The sequence below is a fragment of the Notamacropus eugenii genome, chromosome 5 (assembly GCF_028372415.1).
Source record: "Notamacropus eugenii isolate mMacEug1 chromosome 5, mMacEug1.pri_v2, whole genome shotgun sequence".
Classification (NCBI taxonomy): domain Eukaryota; kingdom Metazoa; phylum Chordata; class Mammalia; order Diprotodontia; family Macropodidae; genus Notamacropus; species Notamacropus eugenii.
In genome coordinates, this window is record NC_092876.1 from 92094706 (window position 1) to 92120396 (window position 25691).

At 35.8% G+C, this 25691-nt stretch overlaps 2 protein-coding genes and 1 long non-coding RNA gene across 3 annotated transcripts; 1 reads left to right on the top strand and 2 right to left on the bottom strand.

Annotated features, from left to right (window-relative positions):
• The first annotated feature begins 3595 nt into the window (after positions 1 to 3595).
• On the top strand, positions 3596 to 4780 carry LOC140508752 (olfactory receptor 52A5-like). Its single transcript, XM_072616628.1, has one exon. The coding sequence runs from the start codon at positions 3596 to 3598 to the stop codon at positions 4544 to 4546; it is 951 nt and encodes a 316-aa protein (XP_072472729.1). The 3' UTR covers positions 4547 to 4780.
• Positions 4781 to 6881: 2101 nt separating this feature from the next.
• Positions 6882 to 24090, bottom strand: LOC140508754 (uncharacterized). The gene is made up of 3 exons (XR_011968501.1): positions 24045 to 24090; positions 21400 to 21456; positions 6882 to 7642 (listed from the first exon to the last, which is right to left on the bottom strand). It is a non-coding gene; the product is annotated as an uncharacterized lncRNA (long non-coding RNA).
• Positions 18199 to 19191, bottom strand: LOC140508753 (olfactory receptor 52K2-like). The gene has a single exon (XM_072616629.1). The coding sequence runs from the start codon at positions 19141 to 19143 to the stop codon at positions 18199 to 18201; it is 945 nt and encodes a 314-aa protein (XP_072472730.1). The 5' UTR covers positions 19144 to 19191.
• Positions 24091 to 25691: the final 1601 nt, after the last annotated feature.

Sequence of the window (25691 nt, forward strand, 5' to 3'; positions counted from 1 at the left end):
CTCTGAAATTTTACTCTCTGTGAAAGTGGCAAATACCCCACAGTTTGGGAAGGGCCATCAATGAACTGTTTATTAAGTCTTTTTATTCTGTGCTCTTTATCCCTCTTCTTTTTACATTTCCTCTATAAATCCACTTTATATATTATACAAGATTAGTTTAATGTTATCTAGGAGAAGGGATGAAATGGAATGAAGAAATAACTAACATCTTTTTCCAGAGGGGGATCTATAGTTTAATCCATGTTAATGAAATGTGGAAGCAATTTGAATTCTAAAGAAGTACCACACGGTCCATACCTAGTTTTGTAGGAGGAGTGAATAATGCGGGTCTGGGTATATGTCCTGGGAAAATAAGTTGTTGTAAGGTACCCAATGTAACTGTTAATGTAATGAAATTTAACAGTATCCCTATTCTGTGTCCTTCTTCTATGATGTCCTTTCCATGCTGCAACCTGCCCACTTTCAAAGCATAAGGTCTTTTGTTTATTGCCCCTCACCATATTCACATGAAGTCTGGGAGCAGTCATGGACTCCTGAGTGCCATTTAGTGGGCTTTCCCTCTACAGGCCATCAACTGAATCAAAACCTTCTTCTGAAGGAATGAGGCTTTGATTTGGAATTTTGGATAGCAGTCCAGAGATAGAAATGAGATGGATGTGTGTGTGTGTGTGTGCGTGTGCGCACGCACATGTGCGCACGCACACATTGGGGTCTTCCTAATTCCCGACATCATGTTAGTCGAGTGTAGAATTGATATGCTTTTGGGTGTCTTGCCCTAATGGTCACACAATGTACCCTTCCGTGCATAACTTAAACACTCCTTCTTGTCTTCCTCATTTACATGGTTGTGGCCCACAGTGCTAGGGCACAGGAAACAGCCAGATCAATTTTTCTTGATGTCATTACACAGTAGTCATTTGATGGGTCAGGGTTATGTGCCAAATGAATTTTACCAAGCATCTTTTTTGTAGAGATGGAATTTGCATTCAGGTAGACAGCAGTAAATTGGACCTGACCACAGTTTAAGCATGAACTTGATGCTTCTCACTCCTTAATTCTTATGTATTGTGTGGAGAAGCTTGTCAAAATTTTGAACTGAAACTAACATCTACAAATACCTCTGTGAATCACAATGAAACTGAAGGGGTAGAGAACTAGGGCACAGAGTGGCCCCACCATTGTACAATTTCCCCCAGCCCCTTGACTGATCTTTATATTCACTCAACTTCTCTCAACAAGCATTGGTGGGTTTGATAAAATATTATACCAAAGTGCTTCATATGATTGGGTTCCCTTAAATATTTCAGTGATAATACCAGAAAAATCAGGTGCCACTAAGTTCAGCTGATTTCTATAGGCTTAGAACTATAAAGGATCATTCCAGGAGAATCTCCGCTAAAGAGACAATGCAAGGAGTTAGCGTCCTGTTCTATTTTACTGATCTTTTCAAGGGATGCTTCCCCTGGATGCTTTTTCAAGGAAAATACCTGTAATAAATCATTTTAAATCCTGGATTTTCACTTCTCTCTTCCCATCCTCAATCATTTCCACCATTCAGATTCTTAAGGCTTCCCTCGCACATCCTAAATATCCTGATAGGATAAAAAGAATAAACAGAACATTTTAAGGAAGAAGATTTCTTAGGCATCCTCCTTCAGACTGTGAACAACCCCCAAGAAGACACTTTGAAGACCTAAGACCATCAAACCATTTGTATTTCCTAAGTATTTGTGCAGAAGTTGAAGGATAAATTCTCAGGAATATTTAATACAGGGGATTCTGCTTTCATTTGGAATTGTGCTACATTACTCCCTTAATGCCACTCTCATTTTGTCATTCCTTATTTGTTTTTTCATCAGTTTAAGGAATTTTGAATGTGGAAACTCCTTTCCCTAATGTGGATCAACAGTATATCTATAACATATATAGTCAAAGAAAGTTTTCTTGAACAGAGAGGTTAAATAAATTTTCCATGCTCATAAAACTGTTAAACATCAGGGGAAGGAACTGAACCCTGGTCTTTTTGTGATAAGACCAACCTTATGCCCATTATGCCACACTGTCTCTCTTTTTACCATGACTTGAAAATTTAAAATACACGGATTCTAGTACTTATTCTTGGAAATAAAGTCACCATTTGTGAAAGAAACAATACTTACCAATTGAACTTATTTCCTAAGGAAAAATTAACAGAAAGTTACCTGAACGGAGTATGTACACACACACACACATACACACACACACATGCACCTATTTCCATATAGTAGCATCATGTGAACCAAGGAAAAGGAGATCAGGATTAATAAGGCAGATTGTACCCAACATCTATCTTTCGATTTAGTCTTTTGTCTTTGCAGTGATGGAAAGACTCATCATACAGAAATGATATGTGTGAAAGTTTGTGTTTAGAGAACCTCCTTTCTAATTTGACTGGAATATTGAGGACATCCTGTCTAGGATAAGGAAAAATGCTTGCAGTCAGTTGTCCAAATATGAAAGGGATAAATGAGGAGTAAGAGAAGGTGAGCTAGGGAAGCAGAACATGTCATAGAAAACTGGTAGAAAGACTTAGTGGGCAAAGATTGATCAGGTGATGTTAAGTTATGGCGAGGGAGATCAAAAGAGCTTTTAATATAGTCATGGTCATGAGTGGGGTGGAGGTAACAAAATAAAGTGAGAATTTGGAGGAATAAAGAACCAGCTTATTACATTATAATCTCAGGGAGCAGAGGTATATAAGAACTAGGAAAAATCCAGACATTGAAGAAATTTCAAAAGAAAAGAATATGAGGGGATAGACATGGGTTTGGAAATGCTAACTATAGGGCTCTTAAGATCTTTGAATCAGATAAGTCCCAAATGAGAAAAATCTGAGCTTTTTACTTACAGTGCTTTTTACAGTTGCCATTGCTATAATAACCAGATTAAAACAGTGTCCTGGTTGATTCTTATGAGTACAGACAAAAAAAAAAAACAATAAAAAACCTCATAGCCACAGAAATTACTGGCCTGAACATAATAATGCTACTTTAGTATTACCATAGAAACAGAGCAAAGAAATGGAAGAGAAGGGTGAAGGGTTAGAGGTGATTGACTGAAGAGTCAATTAGGTGATGGGGAAAAAGAAAATGAACTGCAAAATGAAGGAATTTGGGAATGAAGGCATGGGCAAAAGGACACAGAAGATGGTATCACTGATGAGATGAGATAGAATCAAAAAGTGAATAGTGTTGGGAACTAGAAAACATGACAGACAAAAGATATATGGGATGGCCCAAAGGTCATAGAACTAATAGAACCCTTTAACTCTCATAATGATATCAACGGAATAATACTGGTGAATTTTAAAACTTGAAGTAGGTATCCTATTCAGTCATACAAGAAATGGCAGGTCCCAAAGAAAATGTTAAACAGGATAAAGGAAGCAATCATGCCTTGAGAAATTCATGTCCACTTAATAAGAACTACAACTCATGTAAAATGAGCATTTCTTATTTTTAAGTCAACAGGTTAGAAGAAGAAAGAGAAATTTATAAAGCAATACCTCTTATCAGCCTTTGTTCTTCAGTTCAAGAATCCCAGCCCTGCATTGGCCATGGTGATGGCCAACGGCACAGTCTTTATGCCATCCATACTGACATTGATTGGAATCCCTGGCCTGGAATCTGTTCAGTGCTGGATTGGGATTCCATTCTGTGCTATATATATCATTGCCCTCATTGGGAATTACATCCTCCTAGTGATCATTCAATCTGAACGTAGCCTCCACAAACCCATGTACCTTTTCCTGGCCATGTTGGGAGTCACTGACATTGCCCTTAGTACTTGTATCCTTCCCAAGATGTTGGGTGTATTTTGGTTTCATCTGCAGGAGATCCAGTTTGATGTATGTCTGCTGCAGATGTGGCTTATCCACACATTACAGTGCATAGAGTCTGGCATACTCTTGGCTATGGCTGTGGACCGCTATGTAGCTATCTGTGACCCCCTGAGACATTCCACCATCTTTACCTCACAACTCCTCACGCAGATAGGGGTTGGGGTCTCTCTGAGAGCAGGTATCCTTATGGCCCCACCCCTTTTGCTCATCAAATGTCGACTAAAATATTACCGAACCACTATCATCTCCCACTCCTACTGTGAGCACATGGCCGTTGTGAAGCTGGCTGCTGAGGACATCCAAGTCAACAAGGCTTATGGTCTGTTTGTGGCCTTCTCTATTCTGGGATTCGACGTCATCTTGATTCTCTTGTCCTATGTACGAATTTTCATTGCTGTCTTCCATCTGCCCCAGAAGGAGGCTCGACTTATGGCCTTCAACACTTGCGTTGCCCATATTTTTGTCTTCTTGGAGTTCTATATTCTTGCCTTCTTCTCCTTTTTCACTCACAGATTTGGGTTGCATATCCCTCCTTATGTCCACATCCTTCTGTCTAACCTCTATCTCCTAATTCCACCTCTTCTTAACTCCATTGTTTATGGAGTAAAGACTAAGGAGATCAGAGAACAGGTAGTCAAACTGATCAGTTTCAAAAACCCAGTCTAATCTGTTGTTTCTCAAATAATGTAGGGCGTAACTAAGAGAGAGTCAGAGTATATTGTAAGTCTGTTCCTTTCTTAGTTATGTGGGTCCTGGGATATATCACTTTTGGAGCTGTCACTCAGTTTCCTAGCTAAGAGTAAAAAGCACAGTGAACATCATGTCTGATTACTCCAAGGAAAACTAATGGTTAAAAAAATAGAGAGCTGAATTCGTTCACGGATATTGGAGACATGGCTCATTTCAAGGAATCATCAGATGCCCTCCTTCATATCACAGAACAATTGAAGAGTTGTAATGTGTAAGAAGATGGAGTGGAGTCAAACTGAATTAGAAATGGGGCCACTAATCTGTATTTAAGGATCCCTATGGGTCACATAATGGCTTTGTTTTAAAATGTATTATTATCTCTGTTTTGTTTATTCCCCAAATACACATTTATCTAGTTTAGACTGCTCTCAGGAGCTGTGGGCCATGTGTTTGACCTCTGACTTAGAGCACTTAGAGGTTCAGTGACTTGCTTTTTGTTACATAAACATTATGTGTCAGAGGAAGTCCTCAAAAGCCTAGGTCTTCTTGGCTTCTCCATTCATTGCATCCATACTCCCTCTAATAAAGGAAAATTTATATGCATAAATGTATCCATAGAAGAAGATTCCCTTAGTTTCTATTACCTTAGTGCACTACCCTCACATTCCAGAAGTATCATTAATGCATTAGGAATACTTCAGTGAAAATTATGAAACAACACTTATGTGCATAACACTTTATTTTATCTCCAGTCAAGAGTTGAAAAAAATCAAAAGGGAGAAAATGATTGATCTGGTCAGGTGAAGGTAGCCTAGAGTTTAGGATATTGATAAAGTTGATCCCTATTTCTAGTTACCCTCCAAAGTACAATTTAGAAATAAGAAAGTACCTTTTAATTGCATTGTTTTCCTAAACACTTAGAAAATAATTGGTGAGACAAAAAATCTCTTCTTACTTCCAGTGTCTGAGGCACTCCAACTCCAATGGTAGAAGGGTCATCTTTAATGGTGAAATAACTATTAGTGAGAGACTTTTCATTTTATGTTTATGTATGTATGCATATTTTATACACACAGCCTAGAAAAACACCTCTAGTGTCTGAGAGTCACCTGGGAATCATAGCAGATGAGTCTCTGAGATCATTATGAAGTGAAAACTCAAGGCAAAGTATTGTATACATTGGCAAGGGAGATAAATAGATGCATCTATCTATCTATCTATCTATCTATCTATCTATCTATCTATCTATCTCCTTTGCCAATTTATACAATTCAATTTATTACATACACACATATACATATATACATACATATACATACATACATATACATACATACATATACATACATACATATATATGTGTGTATATATATATATACATACATACATATATATGTGTGTGTGTATGTGTATATATATATATATATATATATATATATATATATATATATATATATATATATATATATATATATATACCCCTTGAGACTTTGTACTATCTACATAGAGAAATACATATTTTCATTTACAATTATTATCCTATTTTCTTATGGAATGATCTTTAGGTCTTTTACCATCCAGAGTGATGTCATTTAGCCAATTGTCCAATTTATCAGTTGATGTCTTCCTAAAATGGAGGAATGTGTGTGTAAAATTGCCAAAAATTTCCCTGCACTCAATCTCATTGACTCTCTGGCCCCTCACACAGCCTCATAAGACTGAGATGGTTGTTCTGCCTCACATGTCTTTTAACTGCATATTTCATTACCCAGAAGATTTTATGGATGTTTCTCTCTTCCACTTCTGGATTATTGTTGAAAACCTTACTGTGAACATGAAAGAGGCATATTTTATTGTATTTAGGTTAAATAGACATTCATTATGTAGAAATCACTTCCTACTCAATGCTATCTCTATACCTGAAGCCCTATTCTGTTCAAATCCTTCACTAGACTTTGTAATTCTGATATATACTCATCTCATGCTCAATTTCATGACAATCTTTTGTCTCCAAGGTGAAGCTAACTGAGGCCTGGTTATCCCTGCATTAATCTGCATCCAAAGAAAGAATGGATACATAGAAGTATGTGTAGAACAATCTTACAAATACATATAGACATACGTATATATATATATATATATATGTATATATATATATATACACATATATACATACATATATATATATACATACATACATACACACATATGTGTGTGTATTTGTTGTCAAATGGTAGTCATTTTTAGAGCTAGAGAGAAAGAGGGAAAAGAAAAAGAAAAAATCAATTTACAAGATAATTTTGTTGTATATTTGAATGGAATAACAAGTTGTGCATAGGAGATTTGCAGTTTCACACACAATCATCTATTTACTGTACTGTGTTATGGAAATTTGATGAATTAAAAATAAAATAAATTTTAAAAAAAAGATTGTAGCAGGGATGAAACTAAGATAACTTTGATCACCACTTTGAAGAAGTGTACTGTAATCCCTCAAGAGGGAAGGATGGTGCTATGGAAATATTCTCAGACATACCACCATTTCTGACCCAGCAAAAGAGATTTATCACAGCCAAACACCTTCAGACATCTTCTTGAGGGTTGACTAACATGGGCCAGACACTTGTATGGAGTTACTTGGGAGGAACAATTGGGAGCCACCTTCTGGTAGTGTTGTTGTGGTTGCTGTTATTGTTGCTGTTGTTATTGTCGTTATCATTGTTGTTATTGCTGTTGTTGTTATTGTCGTTGTTATGATCTTTATTGTTGTAGTTGTTATTAGTGGTGTTATTATTGTTGTCATTGCTGTTGTTGTTACTGTTATTGTCATTATCATTGTTGTGTTGTTATTACTGTTGTTTTTATTTTTTCTGTTGTTACTGCTGTTGTTATTGTCATTGTGGTTATTGTCTTTATTGTTGTAGTTGTTATTGTTGTCATTGTTATTGCTGCTGCAGTTGCTATTGTTGTTTCTTCTCGTTGTTGGTGGTGTTGTTGTTTTTGTCATCGTTGTTATTGTTGTTATAATTGTTGTTGCTGATGTTGCTATTGTTATTGTTGTTGTTGTTTTCCCTGTGGAAGAAAACATCATGAATACAAATGGAGAATCAACTGAAGAATTCTTCGACCATGCAGAACCACGGTCCTAACACTGCCAGGGTACTCTATCTGATAGTGGTGTACTGGTAAGTGTTTAACAAGCATCTCTGCAGACATTTTTAAACGTGCTTGCAGGATATATTTTAAAGTTTCACCTGAATTGTTCACATTTTCTCCATTATTTTGTAATGTCTAGGTAATCAACACAATAATACATTAAACTCTGATCTTCAGCATTTGCAAGTTTCTGAAAATTTAACAATCAAAACTCTGGGGCCTGAAGCAAGTAGGCTCCAGCACATCTTGGAAGGTGTCTTCTCAGAGTGGTCACTGACTCTATTGAAAGAAGTTGACTAGGAAAACTAGCCTTGTGATCCAAGGCTTACCACCAACAAAGTGATTCGCTCATATTAGCTTACATATGCTTTCAGATTGACCCTGTTCTAAGAAAAACATCTGGTGAGCTATGGGGGCCTACTGCAATGGCTCCAGGCAATTGTGCTTCACGGCTATTTCCTGCTATGCTAACACTTACTAGAAAATACCTTTTCATCTGCTTTTTTCTGTTCCTTGTCATCTGTTTAGTCCCTCTCCTAAAATAGGAAGGAAAGGGAGGAAGCATGTTGAAAGGTTAAAGTTTCAAAATTTTAGTTGATGAAAATGTTTTTTTCCTGTCCTGTTACATTTAGCTGAATCCAAACATTCAGTCAGTTAACAAGTATTGATTAAGTGCTTGCTATGGGCTAGCCTCTGATATACTGTGCTAAGGACTAAGGATACAATTACAAGTCAAAACAAAGACAGTTCTTGACCTTAAGAAGGAGCTTATGTTTTAATGGAGAAGAAAAGGTGTAGAAAGGTAACTGAAAATCAGTCGAGGAGGTCTCAAGGAAGGCAGGAGCTCTCCAAGGCATATTAACTAAATCTAGACAATGGCGGATTGCTAATGTGGGACCCTCTCCAAAAATGGAACTTCTAGGAAAAATTCACCAGTGGTAGGCGGGGTCCAAAGGATCAGGGATGAGATCTGCTGGAAAGAAGTGATTCCAATTATATTATGATGAATCTAGAGTGAAGGAAAACCTCCATACTATTTTCAGAGAGCAGCCAAGTATAGACTGATAGCAATGTTTAAGTAAAAAAAAAAAAATACGCTTTGTGGAAGGTTCTCTGGAATTTAGCCATAGAAGCTAAAGTACAAATACAAAACAAAAGACATCAAGAAACTTATATTCTATTCCCTCCATTGGTAACCATCATCCATGTCAAACCTTAAGGAATTACAGCTTTTGAATTAGAAATGTTCTCAGTGCCTGTCCAACTGAGTGGTATCAATTTCACATAGAAACAGGGACAATAAACTGATCATAAGGATCCCTGCGGGCCTCATAGTGACTTAGAAAACTACATGTTAACATTATCTATGTTCTATGATATTTTAATTTATTTTGTTAAATATTTTCCCAATATCTGGTTCTGTGGCACTCAGGAGGTAAATATCTCTGATCTAGCCCAGTCTATGACTGAAAAGTAAGCTGCCCTACACAATACCTGAAAAGTGATCATTCAGCCTCTACCTGAAGCTCTCCAGTGGGGGAGACCACAACACTTTTTGGGGGGTTTATTCTATTTTTGTACAACTCTAAATACTAGGAATCTTTTTTTAATATTATTTTTACAACAATCCTAAATTTCCCCATTTGTAACTTTTGCACATTGTACTGAGTTCTGTCCTCTAGATGTGAATTAAAAAGTCTAATACATCCTTCCATGTTGCAGTCCTTCAGATACTTGAAGACAAACATCATGAGTCTTCTCTCTTCTAAGCTAAACATGTTCGTCTCCTTCAAGTCGTCTTGAGATGACTTAAGCTTAAGGTCTTTCACCATCATAGGTGCCCTTTTATTCATGGTCTCCAGTATATGTCAAAGTCAATTGTAAACTGTGGTACCTGAAAGCAATACATTACCAAGAAGTGGTCTGATCAGGGCAGAATAGAAAGGGTTCTGAGATCTTATTCCTTATTCCTGAGTGCAATGAGTATAAAGACTAGGTAATAGCTTTCTTTTTTAGCTGTCGCATCTCACATTTGACTCATATCGAGTTGGAAGTGCACTAAAAGCCCCATTATTTTGTTAAACTTCTGTTTAACTATGAATTCGTTGACATTTTACTTGTCAAGTAGATTGTCTGAGTCTAAGCATAAGACTTTTATGCCTATTAAATTTCATGTTATTTGATTCAGTTCAGCATTTTAGCTGATCATGATAGCTTTTTGGGACATCCATTTTGTTTAGTTATCTTGTTTTGGCATCACCGATATTTTCTTTTTGTATTCTTTATTCCTTCATCCTTCCAGAAAACAATTCTTTATAACATTTTAAATGAAAAAGAGAAGAGAAAAAAATAGTAAACTGGATTGATATGCTGAAAAAATATCTTACTACATATATGTTTGTGTAAAAGTGTGTGTATATACATATATAATGTATATGTATATACACACATATATACATAAACATATGTATGTGCATGCACATATATGTATACACCCACATACACACATATATATGTATCTAGGTATGGGTATATATGAGTATGTGTGTATATATATATATATATATATATATGTATATTCTCAGTAGATATCTCTTTGTATAAACTAGTCCATGTTAATTGTTTATTCATCATGTTGGGATATCATAGGATAAATGACACTAGAGTGCTAATCATTTGTATTGCTAATATTTAGGAGATGTTAACTGCTCCTAGGTGATTAATATTGCAGGTAACAGACACTGGAATGTGGGTTTAAATAGGCTCTGTGAATGTGGGCATTAGAAAGATATTTCCAACCATTAATGGGGTATCCATGCAACTCTGGATGAGAGCAGGACTTGAAGTCTGGTGATTCAACTTGAAAGTGAAAGTAAGAGTTGGAAAAAACAACTTAGAATTACCCCTAGATTCCAGAGGGAGGGGATATAGCCAGTTACCCTCAGAGATCCAAACCTGTTGGTAAGTATTTGAGTGGAAGCCCAGAGTTTATTATCACTACTTTAGTATCTTCAGAAACTGACACATAATAAATGTTTAATAAATATTTTATCTATGTATCTTCATATCTACTATCTATGTATCTATGTATTATACAACTATATGTTTTTCCCATCTACTAATTTAATACCACTTCTAGAAAATGATACAAGGTTAATCTGAAATGATCTGTCCTTGTTGAATCCATATTGGATCTTTGCAATCATTGCTTTCTTTCCCCACCCTCACTCTCATCCTTTACAGCATTTAATTTTGTGTCATAGTGCATAGAGAAAGGAACCTGGAGTCAGAAAAACTGAGTTCAAATCCTGACTTCACACCTGTGAAACTTGGCAAGTTATATAACATTTACCTTGCTCTGTCTCCTCACTTCTAAAATGGATTGAAAAGAGCACCTACCTCCCAGGATTGTTGTAAAGACAATATATTTATGGAGAATTTTGCAAGCCTCACAGCATTGTTTGCTGCTGTTGTTCAGTTGTTTCATTCACATCCATCTCTTCATGATGCCAATCATTTGGAGTTTTCTTTCTTTTTTTATTAACTTATTTTTAGTTTTCAACATTCATTTCTACAAGATTTTGAGTTCCACATTTTCCACTCTTTCTTTGGTGTGACAGATCTATCATGCTGACCTTCTAAGTTGTCTTTGACTAGAAAATTATTTCACTCTGTCCTTCTGTGGGTTCCGCAACCTCAACAATTGTTTTTTGTCATTATTTAAAAGTATTCAGAAAAGTTTTGGGGAGAATTGAAGAGTGTAGTTGCCTTTTGTCTACCATCTTGGCTCTGCCTCCTAGTTTTGTATTTTTAAGAACAGTTTATTTTCATAACTTTCAGGAAAAAAAATGGATTAAATTTATCTTTGAATAGTAGTTCTTACATTTGTTTACCAACTCAGTGACTTTTTCTGCTTTCAATTTGATTAAGCATTTGTTTTCAGGATTTGTTGCTGTGGAGAATTAATTTATTGCTCTTTCTAGTTTTTTTTTTTTTTACAACACATATGCAGTTCATTGTTTTTGTTAGTGAATAAGCAATCATATAAATATAAATTTTGCCAAATATTGCATTAACTATACCCCATAGATTTAGTAAATTATCACATTGTTAAAATTTCTCTGATAAGAATTCAATTTCTTTATGATGTTTTTTAATGCACCAATTGCATACCTTTATTCTTTTTCTTTGGATATAATTTTATTGCATTCTGATAAATATATCTTGGTAATTCTATTTTTCTGCATGTTCAATGAGGTCTTATTCACAAATACTTAATAAAATGTTATAAAATTTTCATATACACAAGAAAAAATGCTAATTTTCTTATATTCACATTCAGTAATTAGCTGAGAACTATTTTCTCTGATTTTTTTTCTAAAATTCTTATCAAGTCCTTAAATGTTTTATTCTTCATATTTTGTTATATTTATTCACTACTAAAAGAATATACTGAGTTTCCTGACTATGATGTTTTTACTGCAAATTTGTCTCTACATTTCAATTATTTATGTATGTTTGTATATTTACATAAATGTCATTCATATTGTTTCATTACTTAAGATGTCTTTAAGCATAATATACTTACCCATTTATCTTTTCATCATATCTATAGAATCTTTAATCCAGTCCTCTTTTTCTCTTTTTTTTGTATATGAATATGCTTGTGTTTGTTGGTATTGTCAAGTTCAAAACAGCAAAAATATTAAAGGAAGATAGAGGAAGAAAAGCTGCATAAGTAAGCTTCTAGAGGTGATGTATGGTATGGGATCAAAGGTACAAGTAGAGGAGTTCATCTTAGTGATGAGAAAGGATAATTTTATCGGATATTGAAAGAAAGGACTATTTTGAGTAAATGTTTGTCTAGACCTTCTTTGACATTATATAATTGTGTGATTCTGAGGAAAGGACCTTTGAATTTGGTTTTAAAGAAGGGGCAGCTATTCAATAAGTTAAGAATTCCTATAATTTCAATGAGAGCTTATTTACATATTATGTACTCCACTGAAGTTCATCTCACAAAAATTTATCAATTGTGTTTCTTGAAGAAACAGATAATTAATTCATGTGATTAAGGCTGTATAAATATGGACTATAAACAGATATCTGTGATGAAAGCATAAAAGAATACAAGAAATTTAAAACATTGTCCCTACCAAAAATAGTTTACATGCTAGTGGGGGCATGTGAAATACTGACACAAAATATTCCATTCAGGAAAAATTGGAAAACAGAAATGGGTGAAATATATAAAAAAACAACTGTGGTGGTATGAATATATAGACATTTTTGCATTTGTTGATGACTTTAAGAGAAGAATTGAAAAGAAATAATTAAAACGCAATGGAGTTCTCTGGAAATTTAGAGGAGAAAAATAATTTTTTCCAGTATTCTACATGGAATGTTTCTAAAGTTTTATCCTCTGGCCCTAGGAAATTACCATAATATAGCTTCATCCAGAACTACTACTTTTGATGTGTCAGGATAAGAAACATTGCTGATGCTTGCAACATCAGACCAGTTTATTGGTCCCCAAACTCATATTGCTCCTATAATCAATTTAAGACAGACACAGCTCTACATTGTCTTTCACAATGCTTAAAGCATAGTTCTCCCTCTCTGCCATAACATCCTGGCTTCAAATGTCGTGGTCTTATTAAACACCTTACACACAATGTGAAGCATAAATTGAGCATATATACAAGTGTATATCAGTGTTTCCAGTTTTATTAGATACATACCTAGACCAAGGACCCTGCATTATACCAGTAGACTTTTACAATCACTTCTACCTCCCTTCCAACACTGGGCAGTAGTATTCCTGCATTACCACAAAAAAATGTACCCCTACTCCTGGAGAAAGGATCCATTTAAGGAGTGGTAAGTATGTCTTCAAAGATGGTCCATTTCCTAATGTTGTTAATGCTATTTCCTTGATCAAGACAGCAGTTTCCCAGATATATGTTTTTTCTTTTCATGTCATTTTCAACTGGGATCCCAATTATATGTTTATTTTCATACCATGCTATGCATAGCTCTTGAAATACAGATTTACCTTTCCTTATCCTAGTAACAGAGGTTGAATTCTGTGGTCTGATGGCTAATGATACCTTCCTCAAAACTTATCCACCATCAGCTCCATCAGTTCTTTTTATGATGGACTTTCTGCTCTCCAAAACTAGGTCCAATAAATTATTTCCAAATACAAAAGAAATTTTGACAGCATACATGAATACCAGATGCCCAAATTCTAATCTTTTGAAAGAAAAAATACCACTTTTTGAACTAGTAGACCAATTGGGAGACAGGCATGTGGAGAGTAGATAGGACCTGTATGTACAATGTGCATGCTAAGTGATGGAGGGTTTCTAAGAGGAGCATGCTAAAAACTTGAATCTATGAGTTATACGATGGAGATTCTTAGTGTCTAGGCCCATACTAATGATGGTGAAGAGAAATGAGGATCATAGATAACACATGGTGACTATAAAGTCACAGTGTAACAGTATGTACTGGTGCCTGTTATTGTCCTTGACACTGGCTTTTCCCTGACTTTTACAGATTTGGACCATTTGTAGTCCAGCTCCAATCTAGGTATTTCATTTGGTTTTACTGTGATAAATGGAACATATGAATGACCACAAAAATTACTAGGTTCAAACACTGAGCAAGAAAGACATTCCCTTATTTCACAGAAATTACATGCTATTGAAGAAAGTCAACACCTTGGAAGTGGTGATCAGAAGGGAGGGTAAGGTCAGTGACATATTTCCAGGAATAATGTTGTTGGTTTTATAATTTTATTACAATTATCTCAGAGCCACATTTTGAAAGGGAAAGGGTAGCACCATGATGTGGAGTGACCGGGAATGTGAAATGGTAAATGTGCTTCAAGGCAAGGAAAGATGAAAGATAACCAATCAGAGCCTGTGGAGCAGAGGTCTCACTTTGTAAGGCATCATAATCACAACATCGCCTTTTTCAGGAATGACCTCTCATGTTCTGTTAATTCTCCTGAAGGACAGTCACACACTGGCCTTACATCCAGTAGATGGGTGGAATCAAGTATGAAGATTGAAGAATATATTTTTACTTTTCTCTTCTGCCCTATGAACAATTAAAATATTCCCTATTTGAAAAGTAGAAAACCATCACTTATCTTTCTTGGTTGCACTGCAGAGGTAGTGGTTCACCTCTGTTGTCCCCTTCTCTGAAAAATGAGTTCATTATCAAAACTCCATTTGGGAAAGCATCCATTTCACTGTACTAATGAACCTGGTTCAGATCATGTTCTGGGCCTCTCTCTACCTGACTCTGACCTGCTGCATGTTTAAATTTCTTTTATGTGTTATCTTCCTTCCTTAGAATCTAAGCTATCTGAGGTCAAGGATTCTCATATATTTTGCTTTTATTTTTATTCCTAGTACTTACCACAGCTCTTGGCATATGATAAGAAGGAGATAAATGTGTACTTTCCCTCACCTCCCCGAAGCTATTAAGCAATACCTCCTAGAAGCAGAACCAAATTCTGTGGTATTTTGTTCGATCATATTTTATAGAATTGTTTTTCTGTATAAATTCTTGTACTGTCTGTCTGTGTTTGTCCTTCATTTTTGAAGAAGAAAATGAAGTCAGAGAAATGATGACATGACTTGTACTTGGCTTTTTTTTTGAGTGAGGGAGGCCTGTGCAAGATTACCAGCCTCACTTTCCCCTCCTGAGCCATCTGGATTCAGTGACCAGATAGTCATCAGGATGACTGCAAAAGACCCAGGATGCAATGCGAGACCTTGGCCTATTCAGGTACTCACTTAGAGAGAAGTAATGCCCATTCAGTGAACAGACCTCTTTAAGAAATAGTTAGGGAATGGCTCCTTTAATGAGCCAAAGGAAAAAGCATGTAAATGAAGCTCAGAGGGAAAGAGCCACAGTTACTATTGATAATCACTGTGAAGCCAGAAAGATCCAGAAAAGAGACACTGAATGGAGTTAGGGCAGAGACCTAAAGTGAGACTGATGACCTTGCACACTTCTCTCTCAATAAAAACAAAGTCAAATCTAAGTCATGTCATCCTTTCTCTGATGTCATGGTCTTCATTGAAAGTGAAGGATGAACACAGAAATGTGAGTGGATCGAGCTGCCTGAATGAGAACTCAGCTACCTGGGTAACTCATATCATCAGTTCACTTCTGTCCCCTCTTCCTTGTCCTCTTCAAAGGAAGGTAAATTTGTATGACCAAAGGACACCCAGTTAACTTGGGATTTACAAGCCAGATTTCCTTCCTTCCTTCCTTCCTTCCTTCCTTCCTTCCTTCCTTCCTTCCTTCCTTCCTTCCTTCCTTCCTTCCTTGCTTCCTTCCTTCCTTCCTTCCTGTTTTTCTTTCTTTCTCTCTTTCTTGCTTTCTTTCTTTCTCTCTTTCTTTCTTGCTTTCTTTCATTCTCTCTCAAGCATAGAGATTTATATCACATACTTCTGTTGCTGTATGACATTTTTTTTTCTTGCATAAAAGACATCGAATACTACAATCACAACTAAAAGAGATTCATAACCACACAAAAGAATTTGGGCTAATTATTTATGCAGAATTAATGCAGGTGCATGAAGAATGAATATTATTAATACCACATTGGAGCTAGGTGGACTATTTTAGAGATAGTATATGCATATAAATATACATGTATATATACATATGTGCACATATTTACATATATGCTATGTATAGATACTCATCTGTGTCTACAATATACCTGTAAAATATCTGTATGTGAGTGTATATTAAAAATCACACATATGACAAAATACTTTTCGAATTAACCAGGAAGAAGAAAGTGGCCTATATTGACCTCTATGAATTGAAAACTTTTTTTTTTAATTTTATGAATGCCTTAAGCAAAAGTTCCTCTTTTTAATATCAATTTTCTTCCAGTGATTCTGCATGGCAATAAGTCAAGTAACATCAGAGTTCTGAAGAAATAAAATTTTCAGTCACCAAAAAGACAATGGAGAGTCATGTGAGGGCATTACAGAAATGAGCAGGCTACCAAAGTTTACAAGCTTTGGAGTTTGCTGGAGAAGCCAAGTGACAGATTTCAAAGAAATGTAAACGGAATAAAAAGCAATGGGTTGGTCATGCATGTGGCTAGAGTGAGAAAAACAAAGAACAGTTCATATGTTCAAATGATATCTTCAAAATGTCCAAAAACTCAAAGAAGGTATCTTTTCATTTTGGGTTTAAGTCTTTTACCAAACTTTTGGCATTATATGGACAAGAGTCCAAAAGTATCTATTGCATATCTCATTGTAGAGAAAATACTCACTGATGTGAACATAGTTCCATTACACTACAGCAGTGCTTAGCTTTGTGAATGTATCAAATGATTAATCATTGCCATATTTATTGCCGTCGTAATTATTATGATCACCATCTTGATCTATAGTATTAACACCAGTAACAATATCGTCATCTATATTTTTAGCACCACCAACATTATCATCAATATAACACTTATGACACATTGAAAGGAAAGGCCACATGGAATAGTATATAGACTTGGAATCTGGAAACATTGAAATATAATCCTCCATAGAAACTACTAAATGTATGAACCTGGTTAAGTCTGTCATTTAGTGTCCATACTTATAAACCGAGGAAATTTGATGCTAGAGTTTGAAGTCTATGCCAGCTCTAAATCTATTATCCTAGTATATTTGATCCTATGCATATCAACATAATCAACTCTTTTATTATGATCAACAAAATGATCATAACCATTATTATTTCTCACATCATCATTACTTTTAACTATCTATTATCACCACCAATCCGAGATGGAGGTGGGGACAGGGTTTAAAGGGTTTAAAGATGTGCCCTAAACTGACTCAAATACTTTCGGTGGATGACTGTCCACTTCCCCTCATATCTCCCATTGTTCACTTGTGCATCCAGGAACATGGAAAATAGACCAAAATTGTTTAATATTTGATTTTATAATAATAATTAAGACTAGATAGTTTTTGGGAAGAGCATAGTAACCAGTTCTATGCCTGTAAAATGCAGAAATATTTTAATTGAATAATCAGCTTCTCTGACACTTTGTTCAACTAGACTGTTATGTTTTACAATAGTTATCCTTAACATGGTTCTTCTGTCACAAAAAAAAATTCTATTGACCTTAGGACCTACAATGTCTCGCATCTGAAGTAAGTCACATAACTAGATTTATCCTTTCTTGGATATCAGAATAATATCAAGAGTCAAACTGAGTTTTCCTCAATAAGGGGAAGGTAGAGGTATCTTTTGTTTCTTTCTTGCCACTTTTATACTCCCCATTATTGATTATAATTTTTTTCTTGGTGATATCTATGTTGTATTCTCTTCTTTCTATTCCATATTTCCCAAATCCCTCTAATACATATAATCAGAGTTGTGACAGGGCACAATGTTGATGCATTACTAAGTGAAATGGCTCTTCAGGCCTTTAGGGGACTAAAGACTTTGAGGATTCTCTCCCGAATTCTCTTTGTCCTTACCCCATAGATGATAGGATTCACCATAGGTGGGATTAGTAAGTAGATGTTAGCCACAAAAATATGGACATGAGGAGCAATATGATGTCCAAATCTATGTGTGATGAATGAGAAGAAGGCTGGGGTGTATGAAACTAATATGACACAGACATGAGATGCACAGGTCCCTAGGGTTTTGAGACGTGCATCCTTAGAAGGGAGCTGGAACACAGTGTGGAGAATGAGAATGTAGGAACAAATGATTAATATAAAATCCAGTCCTCCAGTAAGGAACGCAACAACTAGGCTGTAAGCTCTACGTATTCTGGTTTCAGCACAGGCCAGTTTGATCAAGGCCATGAACTCACAATAGGTATGAGAAATGATGTTAGTCTTGCAGTAGGGAAGCCATCTGAGTAGAAAGGGGTGAGGACTAAGTAACACAGCTCCTCGGAAAACAATAGCCAGTCCCAAGCTCCCAATGACTGTGTGGGTCAAGATTGCTGAGTGTCTAAGGGGTTTGCATATGGCCACATAGCGGTCAAAGGCCATAGCCAGAAAGAAACCAGATTCCATCGTGGAGCAGGAATGGATCAAAAATATTTGTGTCAGGCAAGCTTCAAATTGAATTTCCCTATCTTTGAACCAGAAGAGACTTAGAAGCTTGGGGATTGCAGTTGTACACACGATCAGATCTGCCACAGCCAACATGCACAGGAAGATGTACATGGGCTCATGAAGGCTAGGGTCAGTCTTAATGATGAGCAACAAGGCAAAGTTTCCCAGCAGAGCCAACATGTACACCAGGAAGAAGGGGATGGAAATCCAAATGTGAGCATTCTCTAGTCCTGGAATTCCAATGAGAATGAAAGTGGAGGGATGGAGATTGGTCTTGTTAGAGAATGACATTTTTTTCACAACCTACATGTAAGATGATGGGTATTTCTGAACCTTTCAAAAAATCAAGAAGATGACAAGTTAACAAAAGTTTTCTTCTGAAATCATCAAAGTTCAAAATAAAAAGAACCAGAGCTAGAACTCTTAGTCCTGTGAGATTATTTTTAATAGCTCAAAAGTTCCAGAAAATTCTCTTGAATCTCACTGTGTGCCTGCAAGTCATCCCATCCACAATATTTTGCCTGATCCAAGTGCTGCTCCAAAAATTTCCATGGCCACTTACAAGATCAAGCTGATTCAGAAGAGCTGGAGTGCCTAGAATTTTGATTATTGTTTCAGAGGCTAGTATCATGTGGACTTGACAACACTAAACATGAGGAGAAAAAGTGCAACAACCAAGTGCCAGGAGATGCTACTGAAGGATTTGATATCTGATTGACTTCATTAGATAAGACCAATTCTTGCCTTTGGATAGTGCTAGATAATCATCATCATATTACTTGCCTGTAGTGGCACAATAGGAGTCTGATACCGCTCAACAAAGGAGAGAAGGATACCAAGAATAGTGAGACATTCTTAAGGATCTGGTGACACTGCCCAACATTTCATGACCTCCAGGGGCAAGCACAGCTATGCATTACCTAGCGACACCACTGAGGACCCTTCACTACATAAATATAACTGAAAAGCAGTTATGCACCATCAAGAGTGTGATCGCATAACCCAGGATGTATCTATCTGAAATGAACTGACTCCTCAAATCAAGCAGAGAAAATGTGTTCTAGATGTTGCCAAGAGCAATAATCTTCAGGTAATATCAAACTTCTTAAGGCCTGTCTAAAAGAAGGGATCTCACAGGAGAATCTGCCCACTGGCACTTCCACTGAATAAGAGTTGGAGAAAATATAAAGCCCATCAAGCCCCTCCAGCTCCTGATGTATTAAGGAATGATGGACAAAGTTATGGAGACTAAGGCAACCAAGGCAAAGCCAAGTGAAAGCAGGCTGCCCTCATAAGCAAACAGGAGATAGTCCTTTCCCTCATTCCTGCCTCTTTCACATCTTTCCCATTTATACTGGATCCCATCCACACCTATGATAATCTTCAGGATCACAACACATTAGCTATAATAGGGGGATTCATGGTTCCTATTCTCATTTTATCCCTGTTTTAGACCACTGGATTTCTCTCCTATGGCCCCTTTTCTTGAAATACATTAGTCAAAATATGTGCTTTGTGGTCTGGAACAATAAGGAATTCTTGGGGATTAGAGATGGGGACATGGTATGAAACTTGCAATGTGGGAAGGCAAGAAATGCAGTTGTTCCATTTATTCCTGTGGGCCATGATTCCAAGGGGCTTGTATCATTCCAAAAAGATCAAAATAAATCAATAATAAATTTGAAGAAAGAAAAGAACAAAGTCTAAACCAAAATTTAACAAATAAGAAAAGTCTAATTTGCCTCACAATTCTTTCCTAGGCTCGAAAGAAATGATTTCAGGAAAATGGGATTGTATCCTAATGTTTATTCATTGAAAGTACTTCCACAAAATTTCCTTCTCCTAGATTGGGCTTTCTAGTGACTATTTACATGAACTGTCCCAAGTGGTAATCATCAGAAATCTCAAACCACTCTAGAAAGGAAAGAATGCTTTCATTTCTAAGAAGAGTACAAATTCATCAAACTATGCAATTTTGTTCCCTAGTTTTTGCTGGTTTGTTTTGTTTTGGTTTTGGTAGCAGTGATGCACATCTAGACAAAGTCAAAATAGGTCCCATTTCCTTTCCACTTTGTATTGCAGCCACCCGTACCAGATACTTAGGGCCTATTATCAGATTGAGTGTAACCATAATAAACTTGTCTTTGTTTTATTCAAGATAATAGAGAAATGCTGGACAATTTTAAAAATACATACAAAAATATATTCAATTCCCTAGCAGAGGCAACTAGAAGTTACTACATTCTTCCTGTGCATTGAAATTTTCATATGGACATTGTGAAATAGTTCAAAGTAAGACTACTCCACAGGGAGACTCCAACAGTCATTTTCTCCTAACGAATCTAGGTCTGCTTCCAGGCAGCTCTGATATTTAGTCTTTCCTTTTATCGATGTGAAATCTGCCTCTCTTTAACATTCAGTCATGAGCCCTATTTTTTTTCATTTTTGATCTAGCCAGAACAAATTTAATCTCTCTTCCACAACTGGCCATTTCAAATGTTTGAAACTTTTAGTGTTTGAATGGACTTTAAGCTCAAAATGACTTACCAGTTTGTTGTGAAACCACAGAAGTTGGTTCATGAGATGTAATAATGAAAGTTGTCTCTGCAGAATGAAAAAAATGAAAGCTCAAATAAATTTCATCCTGCTTCAAACAGAGCTGGGATATTTTATTCTCTCTTGGTTATCCCTTTTTGAAATACACGTTGAAAATGGAAATGTGTCTACAGGAAGCTAATAAGTGCAGTCATGGAAATATGAAACCATATCTTGTGATAATCTTTTGAAGAGCGCTCTAATGATTCAAATTCAAGTATATCTAGGAAGAGACCTAGTAATCATATTAACTGCCTCAGGTATTTATATCAAAATTTGAAAAGTATAGGTAATAAATCATATGAACTAGGTATTATGACACAAGAAGCCAAATTTAGTATAGATTGTTCTGAAATATATTACAGTATATTCTGAAATATACTTCACTATATACTGAAATATAACAGAGGAAATATATGCTTTATTTCAAGGAAAGAATTTGCTCAAGGGTGGGAAATTGCAGATAAGTGAGGACCTAATAATATTGCATATAAAAACATAAGGTTTCTGTATTGAAAGCTGTGAGTCACAGGGGGAAGTTATTGGGAGAAAATAGTTGAGTGAGAATCAGTGCAGGGAGAAATTGAAATAATATTGTGGTAGATACATAGCACTGACAGATGAGAAGGAGAAGGATGATAAGTTTTAAAAGCAATTTACAAAACTGACACAAGAAAGAGACTACATAATCAACAAGATCCAACTTTTATGCACAATGGCTAGGTGTCTTTTCCAAATATAAGAAAGCTGGGAAATTCTCAATTTATTTTAACAATATTTTCCTTGCAAAAAATGAAGGAAGCAGTGAGGATAAATGAATCTATTCCTTATCAATAATACTTGATTGTTTGGCTAAGAAGAAATGATAGGAACAGTGCTGCTGGAGATGCATAGTGGTGGTCACTTCAGAGCTTTTGTTGCATTAGCAGAAAAATCTTCTCTGAGAGTAGTGAAGATGGAAAGAAAATCATTTGATCAGCTGTTAATTAAACAGGCAGAATCTTTCAATGATCTCCACCAGAATATTATTTAATATTTTACTAAATCTAGAGTCGTATTATGTGTTTACAATGTGCTTCATCTACTAGGCTAATTAATGTAATTAAAAAGAAAGAAACAGAGAAAGAAAAAAGAAAGTAAGGAAGGGAGGGAGGGAGGAAGAAAAAGAAAGAATTTAATTAGTCTGACATGACTTGTTCTTGATGAATCAAAAATTAATCTCAAATTTATGTCACCTTCACTCTGAAACCATTTGAAAATAGTTTTTGTTGATAAATTTATGTTTATGTCAGTTAAATTTCACCTGTATCCCATCTTCTTCCCCAGACAGAATATAATGTTTCATAAAAAATAAGTTAACAAATTATTACTTTAATATTCCAGAATTCTTCACATTCTAGATTAGGGAGGGTACTTACCACTAATTAGAAAAGTGACACTGAACAGGATGATGATAAAGAACCAAAGAGAAATCTCATACCTTTCCCCATTTTGCTGAGGCCCAGACCAGCCAGGGTCATAGAGGCAATAGAGGCTGATGATTTTCAGTCTGTGGTTCAGAGATAATAAATGATCCAGAAAGTTGCTTCTGGCTAGTCAGTTAATGTTAATGTTGACAACCTAACAAGGCCTTTACCTTTTTTTTCTGGTAGTAACTTACAGTCTACTTATGCCTTTACTTGACAACTTTAGTGATGTTACTGAAGTGACCACATTTATGCGTTTTATTTTCTACTTTTCCCCACCCTCTCCAGCAAGGTGTGAGAATGTGTTAGTCATTGGTATATGTTTTATGACACAACCAATGCAGGGCCCTGCTTGTAATAAACAAATTTACGAAATGACTGCTGATTTAAATTGAATGATCCTCCAATGCAAATTCTGTCAACACAATTTAATGGAATTTGGCACAACTATCTAAGTCAGAGTTGACAATCAATGGACCTACAGCATGATGTCAACATTGCCAAATGATTCTGAACCATGTTAAAAAAAATGGGGAAATATTTAATGGAACAAAGAAAATGTTTTTTTAAAAATCATAGAGCACATTACATTTGAAAACTAAGTCAATGTGTTATGAAGTCAGCAAGGATCTTTATGCATTCGTTAATGATTCTAATTTTGTTTTGCAAATCACTGATCTGCCTCATTGCTCTCCCTTTCTGATAGTCATGATAGGTAGGCATTCTGTTGTTCTTTAATATTTTTTCTTTACAAATGAGGAGATGGAAACCAACAGTCAAATTTAATCAAGTCACAGCACCAAAGAAGAAATATGAGAAGCTGCCTCCTCCCCTTATTTATAAAGAAGAAGGACTAAGCGTGTGGAACAGTGGATATAATATCAGATTTTTTCAGTGCTTTTTTTAGTTTTGCTTTTTTCTTCTTTCTATTCTTTATTATAAGGGATGATTCTCTAAAATGGAAAGGGAAGAGGAATATATTAGAAAATGTGAGTGATGTAAAAAGAAAAATATCATTAAAATATTTTAAAATATTCCTTTAGCTAAAAAAGAGCATAGGATCTTAGACACCAAGGCTTTTTTTTCAAATCGCTCAACTATTAGTTTCTTTACTGAATTTAATTGACTCACACATTCTCTGACATAGATGGTCCTATTGGTTCAAGTCCATTGGAGGGTCCTGAAAGACAGAATAAAGGAAGAAAACATTTTATATGAATTGATGAAATGACTAAGAAGTTACAGCACTTCTTGGGAAAGAATTGTACTGTAAGAACCCTGGACTTGGAATCAGGAGAGCTAAGCCCATATCTCCACTCCAGTGCTAACTAGCTGCATGACTCTGGACAAAGCATTTGTTCTCTCAGTGTCACAGTTTGTTCCTCAGCAAAATGGGAATAAAGATATTTCTTCAGTCTTCACCATGGGGATTGTTGTGAAGAAAGGGATTTGTCATCTTTAAATCACTTTCAAAATATGAGTTAGTAGAATTACAACTTAATTAATTGATGTGCCCATTGGTCACATGTGTATGGGTCTTCTCTCTACTAATCATTATAGTGCATCAGAATACTGTTTTAGATATGACTCTTTCATTCTCTTGCTATATCAACTTGGGCTAGTCACTGAAACCTCTCTGAGTCTATTTCCTTATCTGTTTTGTTTTTGTTTTGTTCTTATTATTGAGTATAAAAGTCAGCAATCCTTCCCCTAAGTAAATGACAGAGTGTTGTAAGCTGTAAATATAAGAAAGAGGATTGGAAGGAAAGTATGTGAGAAAATTTAACTCTACCTTTAAGGAAGAAGAGCCTTTCTGCGTCCAGCCTCTTTTTTGCTTCAGTCACTTCATCTTTGCTTTCTGGACAGTGAATGCCCAGTAAATATTCCATAAGAATCATTTGTTTAAGCAGAAATCAATGTCAATATTCTAATGCTACAGGAAGGTGAACCAAGGAGAGCAGAGGGAGCCATGCATACTCCATGTCTCCCTAGAAGACCTTCTCAAAATCACACGATATCTATGCTAATGTTGATCTACTGTTCTCTTATCCTGATCCAATGAACAGGCTCCCTTTCTCTATTGCCAGCTTACTTATTCAGTACACTCCTAGAATGGAATGGATTTGTTACTAAGCCATGAACTTTACCTGTTCTGGGGCCCCAAAGGGCTGAGAAGAATTACTGCCTGAGATGAAGGAGACTCTGGTCCTCTCCCTGGGATAGCCTGTGGTTCCTGAGACTAAACTGATTTATATTCATTTTTCCAAGCACTCTGGATTCCCATAGGCTTTCAGGAGGATAGGATGAAATAGAGACACCCAAGTGCAATAGGTACCAGGGGGATGGCTCTCAGATCAGCGCTCTCGGGATTTAGGACTCAGGGTCCCCAGAGTGATATCTTTAGAATCAAGGGACAACCAGGCAAAGAATGGACCAAGACATGACCTACCTTGGAATCTACCTCTCAGGACCCAATTACTTGAGTAAGAATTCTGTTTTTTTCTTTAATTAAATAATTGTGAATGTAACTCATTTAAAAAAAATTATTAAAAATAACGTTCACCTTTTTATCTAATTTGGTTTTTGTAAGCCTGTGTATAGGTAGAGTAGACATTCTTACTGCTGTTGTTATAATTGTTTTATGATTGAAATTCAGTTTTGTAAATGGAAACAATTTTCTAGTTATAAGATTTAGAAATCAGAGAACTTAGAGATCATCAAATTTGGAATTCTCTCTTTCTTCATCTCAGACTTTGAGAATCTTTCTTTTCCTTAAAG

What these genes read in the sequence shown, in the direction of transcription:
- LOC140508752 (XM_072616628.1), top strand. Translation starts at nt 3,596, where the DNA reads ATGGTGATGGCCAACGGCACAGTCTTTATGCCATCCATACTGACATTG.
- LOC140508753 (XM_072616629.1), bottom strand. Translation starts at nt 19,143, where the DNA reads ATGTCATTCTCTAACAAGACCAATCTCCATCCCTCCACTTTCATTCTC.